The following is a 17,371-nucleotide window of genomic DNA, read 5'->3' on the forward strand; positions in this document are numbered from 1 at the left end:
AGTGAGCCGAGATCGCGCAGCTGCACTACAGCGTGGGTGACAGAGTGAGACTCCGCCTCAAAAAAAAAAAAAAAAAAAAAAAGGTAGAAGCCAAATTCATGAGTTGGTCTGTAACAAGAAGACTGGAAGGTCCTAGCTGGAAAATATATTGGACAGCAGAATCTGGATCCATAGCCCACAGAAGGGAAGCCATAGCCTCCGTCACTCAGGGGACTGAAGCCACTGAATCCATAGCCCAGTGAGGAGCAGCCCCTAGATCCACAGCTCTTGGGAGCATCAGCTGCTGGACCCAGAGCCCAGCGATACAGGTTAAGTCACTTGTCAGGGGCTCCAGAGCATAGAATTCCTCAGATGGCAGCAGGACGTCGGGCAGGGGCTGGACTCCACACAGGATTAATGGCAGCTGGTGGTCTCCCAGCAGATCTCCTAACAGCCCCTATAGAGAGTGAAGCCCATCTGACAGGTGCTGGGAGAGCAGATGTCAGTATTGTAGACCATGTTGTTCAAGTAGGAAGAGCCACAGAAGTTTTCAGAGCAGCAGTTGTAGAAAATGTTAATGGGAGATGTGAGTTTGGCTGAGTTACAATGAGAAGATTCTCAGACTTAGGGCCATCTTGTGAACTGAGTAACTTATATACTTCTATCAATGGATATGGAACAGTACAGGTTTAATTCTCCCTCATTTATACACCCTCTTCTGCATATGTGTAAGTCATTAACCTCCTCTATAATTGTAGTTGACTGGCTTTTTATTGTTTTTATGGATACTATAATTTGTTATTATAGCACAAAGCCAATGAGCATTTCTACATCAGAAATTCTAGTTGTAATTCTAGTTGTTAGTAATGCCCGTCCTTTCCTGTTCTGAAAAGGCCCTCCTTTCCTCTCTGGCCATGAGTCCATTCGTATCTGTTTATACTTTGCCTTGGGATTCTGTCTGTCATTTTTCTCCTGTGTCAAATAACCAGTGGCACAGCTTTGTTTTTTGCAAGGATGCTTTTAATGATTGATTCTACTTGTCACCACTGATTTATATTCTCCAAAATTATTTCCCATCTATTACATGTTATTATATGGTGTTTCTCACATCCAACAGAGGGTGGAAGAATAACACATCATGAGAAATTGCTGGAAACAGACATGAACCAGAAAAACACAAAGTCTGCATCCTAAAATGACTCAGGGTTTTTAGTGCTCAGATTCGGAGTGAGCTTTGTGCATCTGAAAGTCAGTTCCCATTTCATAATTTTCTCCCAAAATATAAAATATCCTTCCTAGCAGCCTCCTAATGTGGGGAATGGTGACAAAGCCTGGCTATCATCAACTTGCAGAGTTGCTTTGTGTACTTGATATTTTAGTTCTTCTTCCATGGTGGATGCATTCTGGTAAGCATTAAGAAGACATGCAAAGATCTTCACACTGTGTGCCCACTCCCATATGACCAGCTGCATGTCTACACCGGATTTTCTTGTATCAATATTCTAGTATTTTCCCTTCCAGGTCGCTAACTAACTGGTCAGGTCACCTTTTATCATTCAGGAATGCTAGAAGTATCATCAAATGTGGCCATTTTTCTTTTTATACCAAGTAGATAACCAGGTACTCAACGTTACGTTCTGCCAAGAGAGATGATATTTTGCTCAACATGATGTTTAAATACATCCACATAATGAGTCCATCTATCTGCAAACCCAGTTTGAGATTTTTCCTTCCTCTTCCAGCTGGCATTCCAGACTCCCAGTGTAGCCAGGTGTAAGCTGAGTAAAGGTGGTCACTTGCTGCCCCATGGCCAAGTTCTGGATCTCTCTCATGGCCTGGTTGTATCCCAGAAACTGACTTCCCATAGATATGTTGATTCACCACTAAAGATTATAAAGCCTGGCCATACACATCCATGTGCCTACATTATGATTCTCCCACTGGAATGTGCCATAAATTCCACACTGCATTTTTTTTTCATATTACAGATACACCCAATACTGTAGAGTTTGCCAGATTTAGTCGGACTAGCAGGACTGCTTGCATCTATACTTAGACAAGCAGAATCATTTCCTGCTCCTCATGCTACCTAAACCTGGGTCTATAGGCCAGAGAGGTGTTTCTAGGTGACAAATATGTTTCAGAACTCAAAAGAACTACAAGTTTTCTGCTCCCTCAGATGTAGCAGGAAATGAAAGCGATTTCATCACTTATTATATATTTATACACATGTTTTATATTATGTTAAATTATATGTTCAACATGAAAATATGCTTATGCAAAATACATGAGTATAAAATATATTATTTTATATAACATTTGACAAAAGTTTTATTTTGTAAAGTACTTGAGAATATTTAGATAGCTAAGGAGATAGAGTAAGAATGATCAGAAAAGCACTTCAATGGTATATAAATCAGAGAAGATCAAGATTAATATGATCCAAAGTTCAAGACATTCAAACAATAAACGAATGGGTACCTATCATATATCTGTAGACCGATTTTCCATTGCTACATCATACAAATTATAACTTGATTTCCAATAATTTGCTGAATACAAGTACATTTATACATCTCTGCTTTGTTCATTTTATTTCATCTTCCCAAAATTCTCTTTAATCGCTACCATACTACTGGTGTTTTTGTTTCTTATATTAGTCTCCATCTTTCATGAAATCTTGAATCTTGATTTTCTTTTAAGACCGGGACCTCTAGTGAATCCTTGATCCACATTGAGTCTTCATTTCCTTATATGTAAAATAACTATAGTTCATGAAATGCACATTTCTCATGATTCTTGTAGAGATCTAAAAATTAATGGATAGGGAAATGCTTTTAACTTTCCTTTTTAGCGCTATACAAAGATATCTTTATGCTATTAGCTTTAGGTCTTACCAATATACAACTTACCTTAGCATTTTATTACTTTCTCTAATACTTAGGCTATAAAATATTAGAATGGCAACATAAAATGTGAAAACTAGGCATCTGCAAATGTGTGTTGAAGTATGAATGAGACAATCATTTCTGATGATATGAAAAGCTTGCTTTCTCCATTCATGTTGAAGTTGAGTCTTAGATCTACAAAGGTGAAACCCTGCATCTCATGAACCTAATTAATTCTCATAGTGGTTGATTGGTTTCTTCCTTGTACACATGTAAGGAAATTAATTGTATGCTAAAATACTTGGTGAGATGAATGGATATGGTTCTTTTGGCCACCTAGCATTGACTGAATCAAGAAAGCTACTTAAGCCTATGTAAAAAAATTTCCGCGTGACTTAAATTTTTTTCTCTCAGTTGTTATTTCCAAGTTCCTCTTTATTCAGCAAACATCATAACACCACATTCTTTGAAAGAAATTGTTATATACTGTTCCTGAAATTATTATTCATATAAAGTCTATGCATGTGGTATAGAATTTCCAAAAAATAGCCGTCTTAAAGAGGGAAGATATTTAAAACCCAAAATAAGTTAATTCACCTCCACCAATCAATCAAGTTTCCAGTTTGCTTCCAGAGGCATAGGAACTTTTAACTAAAACATCCCAAACAAAACAAGTGAAAACGCTCCTTTGACAACAAAACTAACAGTGAAACTGTTAGTATATTTGGATGTCAGGTTGTATGAGTTTATTAGATTATATGCATTTGGTTTTTATCTATTTCATGAATTAAATGCATAAGCAAAATTTCCATTGATTCATTAGAATGAATTCATTAACATGAATTCCGTAAACTAAACTAGCAGTGTATGTATTAATTTTATTAATCACCAATGATTTCCTTAAAATTATTTTCCATATATTATATTATATATTGCTTTTACATTCACTGGAAAGGGAAAAATAGATAAGATAAATAGGACGAGAGACATGGTGTGTCATAGAGATAAACCAGAACCAGTGAGGAGAGGAAAAATGACAAAAGAAGACTAATTTGAAACAAAGTGAAAGTGGATATAAATTTGTACACATGAGGAAGCACTCAAAAAGTCAGACACCCTTGAGCTGAGGGGAGATAAGTAGCAACTCTATGGGTTTTTTTCCCATTTCTGTATAATTCAAATAAAAACTGATTCAATATTAACATAGTTCATATGTTTTCATATGTTTATGGTTTCTTTTGTCATTCATATTTACAACTCATTGAGAGAGATGCCTCTTCTGGAAAAACTCTCTTCAGGCAGTACCGTCTCTACATTTCTACCTTCAAATCTTCTCAGGCATTTTCTGTTTTATTGTAAAACACACTTTTTCCAAATCTCTTTAGGATTATTTTTCCATTGTAAAATGTCCAAATATCGTGTTTTTATAGTGCTATCCATATCAGATAAACCTAAACTAAAATAAACACCAAAGGAATTTCTCCAGTTAGGAGAGTAAGCTCACAAGGAAAGTTGGAGGAAATAAAGAGGACTGAAACAGAAGTTAATGATGCCCGAATATGGATTGTTCACATGTTGTTCTTAACATATAGGTAGAAGTGTAAATGGAGAATGCTCATTAAAATCTCTTAAGAAATTGCTAAAAATTAAAAAGTTGGAAAAAATAGTAAGTTAAATTGTAAAGTCGTAGCATTAAACCATTTCATTAAGTGCTCCTCTCCCAAAAAAAGTATGAAAATGAGATCATTCTCAGCAAACTGTCAGAAGGACAGAAAACCAAACACCGCATGTTCTCACTCACGGGTGGGAATTGAACAATGAGAACACTTGGACACAGGGCGGGGAACATCACACACCAGGGCCTGTCGGGGAGTGGGGGGCTGGGGGAGGGACAGCATTTGGAGAAACACCTAATGTAAATGACGAGTCGATGAGTGCAGCAAACCAACATGGCACATGTATACCTATGTGACAAACTTGCATGTTGTGCACATGTACCATAGAACTTAAAGTATAATAAGTAAATAAATAAATAAATAAGAAAATGAGAAAAGGTAACATAGAAAATGGATCAACCAACAACAACAGAGTAAATATCTATAGCTAGAAGTCTGAATGTAATGATAATTAAATATGATATGATTTTTAAAATCTTAACAAAAACATCAAATGTCAGAGCAGGCTAAACATCAAAACAACTTTTTACTTAAAAGAGATTTTTATTAAATATAAGAAAAACGAAAAGGGAAATATAAAAAGATATATCCAGCAAAATAAGCAAATAAAACATGCTATTTCTGCTTTTACAATCTCAGACAAGGTTGGCTAACCAACGAGAAGTTATTTGATATAAAATAGGATATTTCTTAACAATCACAGTCTGACAGGCATGCAGGATGGTATACATTATTTTATGATTTATTTAGAGGTTACCCTAAAACCACATTATCCAAGAGTAGCCACTAGCCACATTTACTAAGTTTAATTTATATTAATTAAAATAGAATTACATTAAAATTCAGTTTCTGGGTCATATAAACCACATAAAAATTGCGTGATAGAATATATGCGGTTAGTGGACACCATACAGTGCAAAGTGCGTATATGAGAATATTTTCATCACCACAGAAAATGCTGTTGGACAGTGCTGCCTTAGAAATCACAGCACACATTGATTTGCTAGCATAAGTTAGTACTTTTACGACTTATACAAACAGGAAAATTAGAAGTCTGTCTTCAAGACTATTTATCCTCACCTCAATTCTTTTATCACTGTTAGAATTTTCTGTATTTTAATTTCATATATGATTATAGATGATAGATAGATAGGTAGATAGATAGATAATAGATTAAATAGGTAGGTAGGTAGATAAATAGATAGATAGATAGATAGATAGATAGATAGATAGATAGATAGATAGATAGATAGATAGATAGATAGATTTGCCCTCATGCTTTTGGGAGCAATACAGTTGACCATGGAACAACACGGGTTTAAACTTTGTAGGCTGACTTATAAATTGATTATTTTCTCCTCTGACATTTTTGAAACAGCAGGACCAAGCTCTCCTCTTCCTCTTCCTCCTCAGCCTGCTCAACATGAAGACAAGGATGAAGACCTTGATTATGATCCACTTCCACTTAATCAGCAGTAAATACGGTTTCTCTTCCTTAGGATTTTCTTAACATTATCTTTACTCTAGCTTACTTTATTATGAGATTATAATTCATAATACATGTAACACACAAGGTGTGTGTTAACTTAAATCTTATGTTATTGATAAAGCTTCTGATCAACAGTAGGCTATTAGTAAAGTTTATGGGGGAGCCAAAGTTACCTGCACATTTTCAATTGGTTAGGGTGTTAGTTCCCCTAACTTCCACTTGTTCAAGAGTCAACCATACTTGCTTAAATTTACCCAGTATGTATCTTTTGTTTACTTATTATTTCTTACACCTTTTTTCTATATTCTGGGATCATTTTGTTTCGACTATGTATAACTTTAATTATATATTTTAGTGCTGGAAAGCTACTGACACATTCTGTAAGTATTTGATTGTCTGAAAATGTCTATATTTCTCCTTCATTTTTAAAACAGACATTCATTGGTTGTAGTACTCTAGTTTTGATTTTTTTTTAACATTTGAGGACATGTATTTGTTTTCTTATATATTTCTTCTTTTCTGTTTAAAATTTAACTTTTAATCTCAGTTGCTTTGATGAAGGTAAATTTCTTTTTAAATTTTTTCCCACCTGTGGCTGCTTTAAGTTTTTCTCTTTTTCTTTCCTGTTCCTCAGTGAGACTTCAATATGCCTAGTTATGGGCTTGTCTTCACATTTATCGTGCATGGGATTTTTAGTAGTTCTTGACTATATGTATCTGATCTTTCCTCTATTCAAAAATTATCTTTGGATCCCCTGTTAATTTGTTTCTATTACATATAACTTCTCTTAGATTTAGTGATATGTGGACTTATTTCTAGCCATATGTACACACACACACACACACACACACACACACACACACAATTTTGTTTTAGGACTCCAATAGCAACTATGTTAGACTGTTACACATGTTCCATAGTCTCTTAAACTCCTTTAAATAGTTTAATAATTTTTCTTTTGGTCTGTATATATTCTACTGAACAATAACTAATTATCTCTTTAGCCATGTTTAATTTTGTTTCAATCCATTCACCAATTCAATATTTTAATTTATTACATTTTTCAATTTTAAAATCTCTTTTTGGTTCTTTTAATATACTTCAGTACTCTGCCAAAATTTTCATCTATCTTTTTATTCTCTAAGCATGTCAAGTATAGTTATTTAACATTTATGTGTAATATTTTCATTTACTGAAGCTCTTGTGATCCTAATTCTGCTACATATATCTATATTTTGGATTTAGAAATTTCTTAACTTCTGAAGTCTGGTAAATTTTTGTTGGATACTAGACTATATCTGTGTCTTCATGTGTATCTAGATATAACTGTATCTGCAATGGTATCTATATAAATAAATAGGTATCTATATTTACATTTGTATCTATATTTATCATGTAAAGAAATAATTTGGAGCTCACTGTGATGTTATCCTCCTCCTGGAAGAATTTAAATTTGATTTTGGCAGGATAGAACAAGAGCCCTGGTATTCCTATATCCTCTTAACCTTATCAAGTACTGAAATGATTTGGGACTGTACTTCAGCCTCTCTTTTGGATCGAACAACATTCTTATTCTAAAAGTAGTCATGGATTCTATGACTTCCTGTTTGTTTATTTATCAAGACCTTTCTTAGATTTTGGCACTCATAATTTCTGAATATCTTCACATGTGTTTTCCTTGTCTAGATTTTCTAAACAAAAGACTTTAGTTATAAATAGTTTTTTCATTTGTGAGCATTTGATTTTCACTTACTTACCCTTAGGTATGAACCTAATACCCTTAGGTATGAACCTAATCATTGGATAAGAGATTTCTTTTTAAAAGCACATAAGTGATTAGAATAGAAGAGAAAAATGGAGTAAAAGTGCCCAATTTCAACTGGGTGTGGCGGCTCATGCCTGTTATCCCAGCACTTTGGGAGGCCGAGGCGAGCAGATCACCTGAGGTCAGGAGTTGGAGACCAGTCTGGCCAACATGGCAAAACCCCTTCTGTACTAAAAATACAAAAAAATTAGCCAGGTGTGGTGGTGGGCGCCTGTAATCCCAGCTACTCGGGAGGCTGAGGTAGTAGAATCGCTTGAACCCCAGAGGCGGAGGTTGCAGTGAGCCGAGATAGCACCACTGTACTCCAGCCTGAGCAACAGAGCAAGACTCTGTCAAAAAAAAAAAAAAAAAAAAAAAAAAAAAAAAAAAAGTACCCTATCTCAAGACTGTTTTAGTAATTTGAATGACCGTATTTGTCATTACCACACCATATTAAATCACTTTGCGTTGTAACTGTAACTGAGCTAAATTTCCTATCATTCCTTGAATACACAAAGATTTTCAGTCCTTTCTGCTTTGCTTATTGTGTCTAATCTTCCCAGATTTCTCTCCTCTGATATTTCTGTTTTTGCAAGTCAAAAATTTGCAGCTCGTTTAAGATATCATAGAATAAGTTTTCCCTCTACATTCCTTATCATCTTTGTGTCTCCATGTTTTTACATTTAACATAACTTACTTGTATAATAGATCGCTTTCTCTAACAGCTGTTGTCTAAAGGAATAATGAATGGGAATAGTTATGGAACATTGTTTGAACTCTTTGTTCTCAGCTTTAGGTTCCTTATTGAAATCTACTTATCGTCACACTTACTTTTTTCTGGAACTACTTTGCCTGAGAAAACAAAGAATAGTACCACAAAAAAGAGAAATAACATTTCCTTAATTTTATGCTCAGATGTGAATTAAATTATCGCTTCTGATGATATCAAAGGGTTATTATCTTCAGCTTTACTTAGTGTGAAACATGAATAAAAACCGAGGTGGAATATCAATCCTCCATTCAAGTTTCATGGTATCCCTTATTACACATATGTAGATAATTGAATCATATTGAATTCTCATCAATGAGATGCAGGCATTTGATCATGATTACCAACAAATATTGGGTGACTTCAAAAGTTACTTCAAATCATTTTGGTTTGTCTTTAATTTTTCTTTTATGTGTACCTATAACCATATAGTTCTAAATTTTTTTTCTCTGCAGATTCCTGATATAACTATCAACTAGTCTGCTACATTATACTTTTTGGCATAGACACAAGAATCCACATTTTGTAAGGAGATCAAGCTAATTCCTGATTCTGAGATTTTAATGAATAAAAGCCTGTATATTTAGTAGACTTCCACTACCTGTAGTTTGAGTAACAAAAATCTCTGAGACCCCCAAAAGTTTGTTTGAATCCCAAACTTCATATGATTTTCAAATCTATTCCTATATATATACACTAATTGTTACATAATAATCCCCTAATACATCACAACCAAAACCTAACAATAAAAAAACCACCACAAACATAGCTGAGTATGAGACCAATGGATTTATTGGATTAAAATGATTTGACTTTTTATAAATTATAGAAGAAAATCAAATAATACAAATTCTACTTTTAATGTGTACTTCAAGATTTATTTTGAGCTAGTACTCTAATTACAGTTTTTCAGATGAAGCCTACCAGCCAGTATTTGGGGCCAAAGACAAACTGAGAACTTGATAATTAGAGAATAAGAGGCTAATTCTTTCTGTACATGATGAAGACAATAAAGGTTATGAGTAGAGGCATTAATGGCATTGGCCAACAAAATTAGCAATTTAAGAAGATGATCAATAATAGAAGCCTGATGCACAAGTTGGTCTGTAGCAAGAAGACTGGCAGCTCCTAGAAGCCAAGTAGGTTGGGCGGCAGAATCCAGAGCCATAGCCCAGGGAAGGGAAGCCACAGCCTCCATAACCCAGGGATCTGAAGCCACTGGACCCACAGCCAGTGTAGCAGTTCCTCGATCCATAGCCCAGGGAGCGGCAGCTGCTGGATCCAAAGCCTAGAGACCCAGAGTAAGGGGTCTGGCAGGGACTGCAGAGCAAGGAGGTTCTGGGGCGGTAGCAGGAGGTCTGGCAGGGACTGGACTCCACAAAGGACGTCTCGCAGCTGGTGGGCTCCCAGCAGATCTCCTGACGGCCCCTGTAGAGAGAGGAACCCAGCTGGCAGGTGCTGGGAGAGCAGAGGTCAATGCTGGAGACCAGGTTGCTGGGATAGGAAAAGCCACAGGAGGAGGCTGGGTAGCGCAGGTAGCCGCCAAAGGAGCGGGAGGAGAAGTTTCCAGAGCAGCAGTTGTAGGACATGTTGACAGGAGATGTGAGTTCAGCTGAGTTACACTGAGAAGATTCTGAGTTTGGATGCCAGTCCTGGACAGGACCATTTATATACTTTCAGCCGTGGGTGTGGCACCTTACAGGGTCATCCTTCACAAATTTGAGCTCCCACCTTTGCATATAAGTAACTTAGTAATCTTCCTTGTAATTGCAGTTAACTAACACCCTTCATCTTACGTTTATGGTAGAACTCATTTTGTTTTTACAGCTCTGCGTCAATGAAATACATTTATGTTTTAAATGCTATGACAGTATGTGATTAATGCCTACTCCATTATGGCCAGGAAAACCCCTCTTATTTTCTCTGCCCATGATTTATACATCTGCTCCTGTTTTGGCTGGGAAATTCTTTCTGTCTTGGGTGGGGATAGCAATGCGTTCATATTTTTTGTTCATGGCCTAGAGGCAGAAATCTTATTGGTTCATACTCTCCAAAATAGTTTGCCATCTGTTGCTTACTATAATCAGTGCTTATAAGTCCAGTATCGAGGGCCTACATAAAAGTAAGCCAAAGGAATTGAGAGATAACTAGACATAGATATTATCTTGAACAATTTTTTTAAAAAATTAATATTTAGAAAAAAAATCAAAACAAAAGCAAAAAATAAATAAATAAATAAAACAATATGGACTCGTGAAAAAAAGCAAAGTAGAAGACACTGCTGAAATGAGGTAGGAAACAAGTCAGAGTAGTCAGAACAGCAGAAGGATGCTCAGGACTGTCAGGGTTTGCAACTAATGGATAGATACTCCATCCTTAAAGCAAATCAAAATGCTTTCAAATAAACTTATTTGATGCCTTTTGTATGATGCATTCATATCTGTAAGTGTTCTGGAGCCTACCTGCCTACAACACCTCTAAACCCCCACTTCAAAATTTTGGATGCCTTCTGAGCATTTGCAGGGTAACATCAACTTCTGTGTTTTTCTCCCTTCTTGTGATATGTGACTCTGTCCCAGCCCTCTTTAAAGAGGTGGATTTAGGTTTTGTGGGTGTTGAAAAGTATAATTTGGAGATCCTCATTAAAAATACAATATCATGAATATAATGATAGATATCAACATGGATATTAACTTAGAATAAAAACTTCCATAGTTAACAAAACCCAAGCTGTCACAAAATCAAGACAATAATATACCTTTATCATCATCCTCATCTATAACCTTTTTCTGCATTTTTTGGTTGCATAGTCAGTCTTTGATCATCTCTACATATGACAATGATTTTGTCAACATGATTTGCTGGAGAACAAATGGAAGTAAAATTCAGTGTTTCTTCTAGAAATAGTACATCAAAAATACTTGAATTATTTTTTATGACAGAAAAGTTTTTTTTTTTTTTTTTTTAAACATTGCCCTTTGTTGTGAGCAATGCGACAGCTGTAACACCCTCTATCATTTCTTTTCAGCAGGGCTTCAAGCCTGAGATTGTGCGCCTCTGATCCAGATGTCCCTGGTTCACCTCCCACCTGTGTCTGTTGGCAATGGAGGCTATTTGTATGAGGATCGGCTGCAAACAGCTGTGGATCCAGGGTTGTAGGGGTCTTCTAGTTTGTGGCAGAGCAGTGTCCTTGTTCCAGTCCTTCTACTTAAGAGGAAAACTTGCTAAGGCTTATAAGGTTGACACTGGGGACTAGATGTATTAGAAGTAGTGCAGGCAGCCCCGCAGATACACCCACAGCCTGAGGATGCTACAAGGGACTCCTAGTCCACAGCAGCATAGCTGGAGCAGTGGGTTCCTCCCAGTTTCCCCGGGAGTGATAATAGAGCTTTGGAAAATGTCAGGCAAGAGAAGTACCCTCAACCTTACCCTTCATTACGCTATATCTGTCTCTGCCTCTGCTAACATGCCCTGCCCAAGATGTCTGAGCATGTGCTCATGACAGTCTCTCAAAGACATCAGGGACTTACATGGAGTGCCAGGTCTCCCTCGGACACCTGTCAGGACAATGTCTCTCTCTGGGGCCGCAGCCTCACTTTTAGTAATTACATTGCTGTGTGTGTTGTTGCTGCTGTTTTTGTTGTCTTTGCTGCTGTTTAATCCCAAACCAAAACAGAAAACAAAATAAGAAAATGTCTGGTAGCTTTATTATGTTCTTCGGATATATGTTTTCTAACAATTCAAGACACAAATTCCCTGACGAATATACTCCAAAGTCCAAATATGTGAAGTCAGGGGCTCAAGAAGTATAAAGTCATGGCTTATGTCATGGAATTGCAAATCTAGTTAATAAAAAGGTAATAAAACTATACAACAGATACTAAAAGTATCAACTTTTTCTTAATGTAAGTGTGTGTTTAATTGGAATTTTCTTTAGAACTCACTAGATAAAACTTGCGTAAGTCAAAAAAATGACAAAGAAGCTTCCCCCACATCAAACGCTTACTTTTAACAACTTTATCTTGCGATCTTCCAAATATCAAAATTTCTTTCTATAGGCTCTTGGCAGCTAGGAGAAAAGTCCTAGCCCACATGATGCTGTGAAGACCATTTCTTTCTCATATCTTCATTTTCCAAGGAACTTTTTGAAGATAACCATCCTATCACAACTAAGGGTAACTGTTTGTTAACTGGAAATAGGACCAGTGTTAATCAAATGAACAAAGTCATCAAATGTTTTTATCAGGGCTCACCCTTATGACTGCACTCCCTGCTTTGCAATAGTGCCCTTCTCCTCCCCATGCATATCCTGCCCTCCTCGGTTAAAATAATAGACCACAAACTCACAGGTCCTTTGTCAAATCCAGCCCGCATAGGTTCGTTTACCTCACAAGTGCAGGCCCCCCTGGGCATTTTATTAAACTATAAATTAGTTGCTAATATTCAACCATCAAAAGATTTCACAAAAATTTGGATTTGTGATTTCTTTTTTTAAAAAATTCCGAAAGTCTGGTGATGCTGTATTTTCTCACTCACAGTTGGCTGGAACTGAAGACAATCTGCTCCATGGATGTGGGACATGCTTCTTATCATCCCCACAACTCTAACCACCCCTCTTGTCTCCCAGCTCTACAGCCACATTTCAGTTGTGAATACGCATCAAGCCTGCACTATTATTTTGTCGTGTTAGTTAATGTCTCTATCATAAGTGAGAGAATGTGAGATGAATTAAGAAGCTTTGGGTTTCAAGAAAATTTCTGAAAACTATATCCTCGTGTACTTGACAAATATTCTTTCATGTTTAATAAGAAAATACATCATGTCTGTGATGATGGATTAGAATATGAAGCATCAATCATCAAACAAATCACAAATCCACTGAACCACCTCACTTATATTTATGAGCTGCCTGCATCATGTACTGGCTTGAAACGATCTCCTCTGACTTCAAATACTTTATAAGCCAGCAGAATTTGAGTTGGTTTTTATATGCTGGGCAAATGCTGAAATCAGTGTTGTCTAGCTTCTGAATATGCAACAGAATGAACAATAGGTCATTTTAGGACATGCAAATAAACCAACAAATAATTAATAAAAAACATATGATTAAACTCCTCCTAAGGCTGCCTCATTCGTGGTTCTGATGTACCACCATTTTTGGAAATTACTCCCTTAAATTGAAAGGTTAATACCTAGCCAGGAGCCCATAGGAGATCCTCATAGCCCTGTGAAATCATACTGCATGCCTGACCACCGTAACCTCCTCTGGACACGGCTCGTCTGTCCAAAACTATAAAGTACATTAAAGATAGAGGAAAGGTAATCTATTTTCTCCTTGTACTATTGTAATTTGATTGTAATGTGCAGTTTTTGATAATAATATGCTGTCTTCTCTTTTCATGCTATTGCAAAGATGTAATAGCCATTACAAATGCTCTCATTCAAGAATGCTGAAGATGGATTTAGTGGCATTAATATCCATCCTGCAAGATGGAACATCTTAGAGTTTGAACAGAGGCCATGTCACTACCCAGTGACACTGTACAGATGGTCGCATGATGACTAGTAATGACTCCTTTCACCATAAATACCAGGGCAAATAGTGGTTTTGACAGGCTATGACAGCTGAAACTGGGAGGCAGAAGAAAAAGGGCTTTCAGTTAGAAATCAAATGAATGGCATGATGAATATGCCTGTAGCACAGAAACATAGCATATAGTAGGCACTCCATAGATAGACGTTGATAGAATGAAAAGGGAAGTTAGGCATGCAGATGTCTTATATGAAATCAAGCATCTCAGAAGCCTATCTAAATGGTAACTATTTTGCCTTTGTTCATTCTTTGATTTGGCAGCTGAGTGAAAGTTGGCTATATCTATTAATAGATTTGGAAGCTTTTTCACTCAGAAATAGGCAGCCTCAACAGTGGATCAGATACAAACCACGGGCTGGCCTTTGTCTAGCTGGAATCAAATCCTAGCCTAGTGGGGAAAAAAGCGAGATAAGGGGGAAAGAGAACATGCTAGAAGACATGTGTGTAAGCACCCTTCCTCCTCTGACATTTTTGAAATGAAGAAAGTTCCTTTATCCCCCTCGCAGGGCATGTAATAGGGTGTGGCTCATTTCTTCCATGCCCCACAGCTTAAACCCCTAGGGGGGACCATGCAGACCAGCAGGTTGTGGGGAGTGTGGGCTCGGACCTCATGGCGGCATCTAGGGTTGAGTGTTTGCAGATCCCAAAGCCCCAGTGGGCATATGTTACAGTCGGCTCTTTCGGCTTAGCTCAGTTAATCAGCTCAGACCATCTGCCTTATCACAAGGACAAAAGACTTTCTGTATCTCAGGGTTCTTGCCCTAGTGTACCAGAAAAATCAGATCACATGTGGGCTTGGAGGATTAGTGCAAGGTTTTATTGAATGGTGGAAGCAGTTCTCAGCAGATGGATGGGGAGCTAGAAGGGGGTTGGAGTGGGAAGGTGGTTTTCCCCTGGAGTCGGGTGGCTCAGAGGCTGGGCTCTCTTCTGACAATCCTCAGCCAAATTTCCCTTGGCGCTCCACGGTTGATGGCCTGCCAGCGTCTGTCAGTGTGTTCTTCTGCTGGTGTTGTTCCGCTTGACGTCCAGCTGCCTTTGTATTTGCCTGATAGGGTCTCGGGGTTTTCATAGGCCAAGGATGGGGACATTGTGAGCCAGGGTGGTCTTGGAAAATGCAACAGTTGAGCATGAAAACAGGAGTGCCTGTCCTCACTTAGGTCTGCGGGCACAGGCCCTACCCAGCACTTCCCTGCCCCCTTCCCTGTCACTTGGAAGAAGTCTGGCCTCAACCTGATTTTGGATGTCACCATTGTCTCCCTGCTTCCCTTCTATTTAAAGTCTTTGCTGGAGATTGAAGGAGTGACAAAATAACATAAAGAAGGCAATTCCGTATTTACTCAGCATTTCTTCATCTAACCTCTAGAAGGTATCATAGGATTGGGTGAGATTTCTGTTCATGAACTCCCTTTATTCCTGAAGGGAAAACAAACAAACAAACAGTTATGGATAAGGAAGATGTAGATACGAGAGTAGGAAAAAAGGAAACAAAAGGGGGAGGCTATTGCAAGTTGCTTCCACATTTTCAGAGCTCTAGAAGTAGAGGATATTTGAGGTTCCTCTGTGTCCTAGGATTGTCCACACTTTTTTTTTCTTTTTGAGATGTAGTTTCACTCCTGTTGCCCAGACTGGAGTGCAATGCCATGATCTTGGCTCACTGCAACCCCTGCCTCCCGGGTTCAAGCAATTCTCCACCTCAGCCTCCCGAGTAGCTGAGATTACAGGTGCCCGCCACCATACCTGGCTAATTTTTGTATTTTTAGTAGAGACAGGGTTTCGCCATGTTGACCAGGCTGGTCTCAAATTCCTGACCTCAGATAATCCACCCACTTCAGCCTACCAAAGTGCTGGGATTATAGACATGAGCCATTGTGCCCTGCCTGGCTTGTGCATTCTCGAAAGAAAATAAAGCAAAATCAAGTGAAGATTCCTAGATAGGACCCTTAGTCCTTCTCAGTTGGCTGAGCTCTGTGGTGGGTGGATGATTAGAGACACAGACATGGTAGAGGTAAAGTACCCCAGTATCTCTTGGGAACAACTGGAGAGAGCCCCTATGTTTGAAAAACCTCCAAAGTTCTTGTTTTGCTTTTCTCCCTTACTAGTATTATAAACTGCTTACCTCTCTTTGTTCATTTTCCATTTCAGTGCTGAAATCCTATGATGCTAAGATTTGGTTGTGGCAATATCGCTGGTGCCCAGAGAGTATTCCTTTGCAATTTCTGTCCCATTCCAAGTGGATTGAGGCTTTCATGAAGGTGGTTAAAGAGCATTAGGATGTAGTTGAGCCTAATTATTCCTGGGGAAGTGTTATACACAGAGTTCCTTCTTTCTTTTTCATTATTTTCCTTGATATTAAATTTTTCACCTACCGTCATTCCAGGATTTGATTTATTTTTAAAGACTTGGGATTTAAAACAAGGGACAAATAAGGTAATCTCAGGTTATTGTGGAATGGAGTATATTTGACCACTTAGAATCTTAAACCCTGATGATTTTAAGAAATGCTGTTCAAAATGTAGATATCAGAATCCCACCAGCCCAGAGAGTAGTTCTAGGGTGGGGGCCTGCCATTGCAATTGTGGGACAGTGAAATGTAGAAGCTCAGCATGCATTGTGCTGTCAGAACACTTTGCCTGCAAACCCTGATGCTGCCCTTTCCAGCACTGCCTCGCTTTGCTCATTGTGTGGTTGTGAAAATGAACTGGGATAATATAAATATATAAATAGAGATACTGAAACATAAATAACCAGAGTACTGCCAGCTGGTTAGTAAATCTCTGCTGAAATAACAAAAGAAACCCTTGCCAGGTGATGCTGAGGTATCAGATTTGAGAACCACGGCTGGAAATAGTTTTAAGTATGTTTTTGTGCTTCGAGTCATTCTTTGGCTTAAGAACAAAATATTCAGGATTAAATGAGAAATTTGGAATTTCAAACTCTATACTTATTACAAAATAAAAACATAACGCCCACAACACAGTATTTAAAGCACTGTTTTAAATCTTTATGGAACCAGTCAGCTTTTCAAAAGTCAGTGATCAATGACCTAACTATACGATTTAGTTTCATGTCCCTATGGTGTGTTTCTTCTTCATTTACGCTTCTTCTCTAATTTGTCTTATTTTTTTATTTCCATCGATCTTTTTTTTACTTTATCCCTGTTCCATTCTCTATAT

At 37.6% G+C, this 17,371-nt stretch overlaps 1 protein-coding gene across 1 annotated transcript; it reads right to left on the minus strand.

Moving 5' to 3' along the window:
* Nucleotides 1-9,461: 9,461 nt before the first annotated feature.
* On the minus strand, nt 9,462-10,298 carry LOC105553658 (keratin-associated protein 13-1). Its single transcript, XM_011999779.1, has one exon. It carries the CDS (start codon nt 10,192-10,194, stop codon nt 9,679-9,681), a length of 516 nt encoding a protein of 171 aa, XP_011855169.1. The 5' UTR covers nt 10,195-10,298; the 3' UTR covers nt 9,462-9,678.
* Nucleotides 10,299-17,371: the final 7,073 nt, after the last annotated feature.

The sequence above is a fragment of the Mandrillus leucophaeus genome, unplaced genomic scaffold, assembly GCF_000951045.1.
Source record: "Mandrillus leucophaeus isolate KB7577 unplaced genomic scaffold, Mleu.le_1.0 Scaffold600, whole genome shotgun sequence".
Classification (NCBI taxonomy): Eukaryota; Metazoa; Chordata; class Mammalia; order Primates; family Cercopithecidae; genus Mandrillus; species Mandrillus leucophaeus.

Coding starts and splice junctions, on each gene's coding strand:
- LOC105553658 (XM_011999779.1), bottom strand. CDS start 10,194: ATGTCCTACAACTGCTGCTCTGGAAACTTCTCCTCCCGCTCCTTTGGC.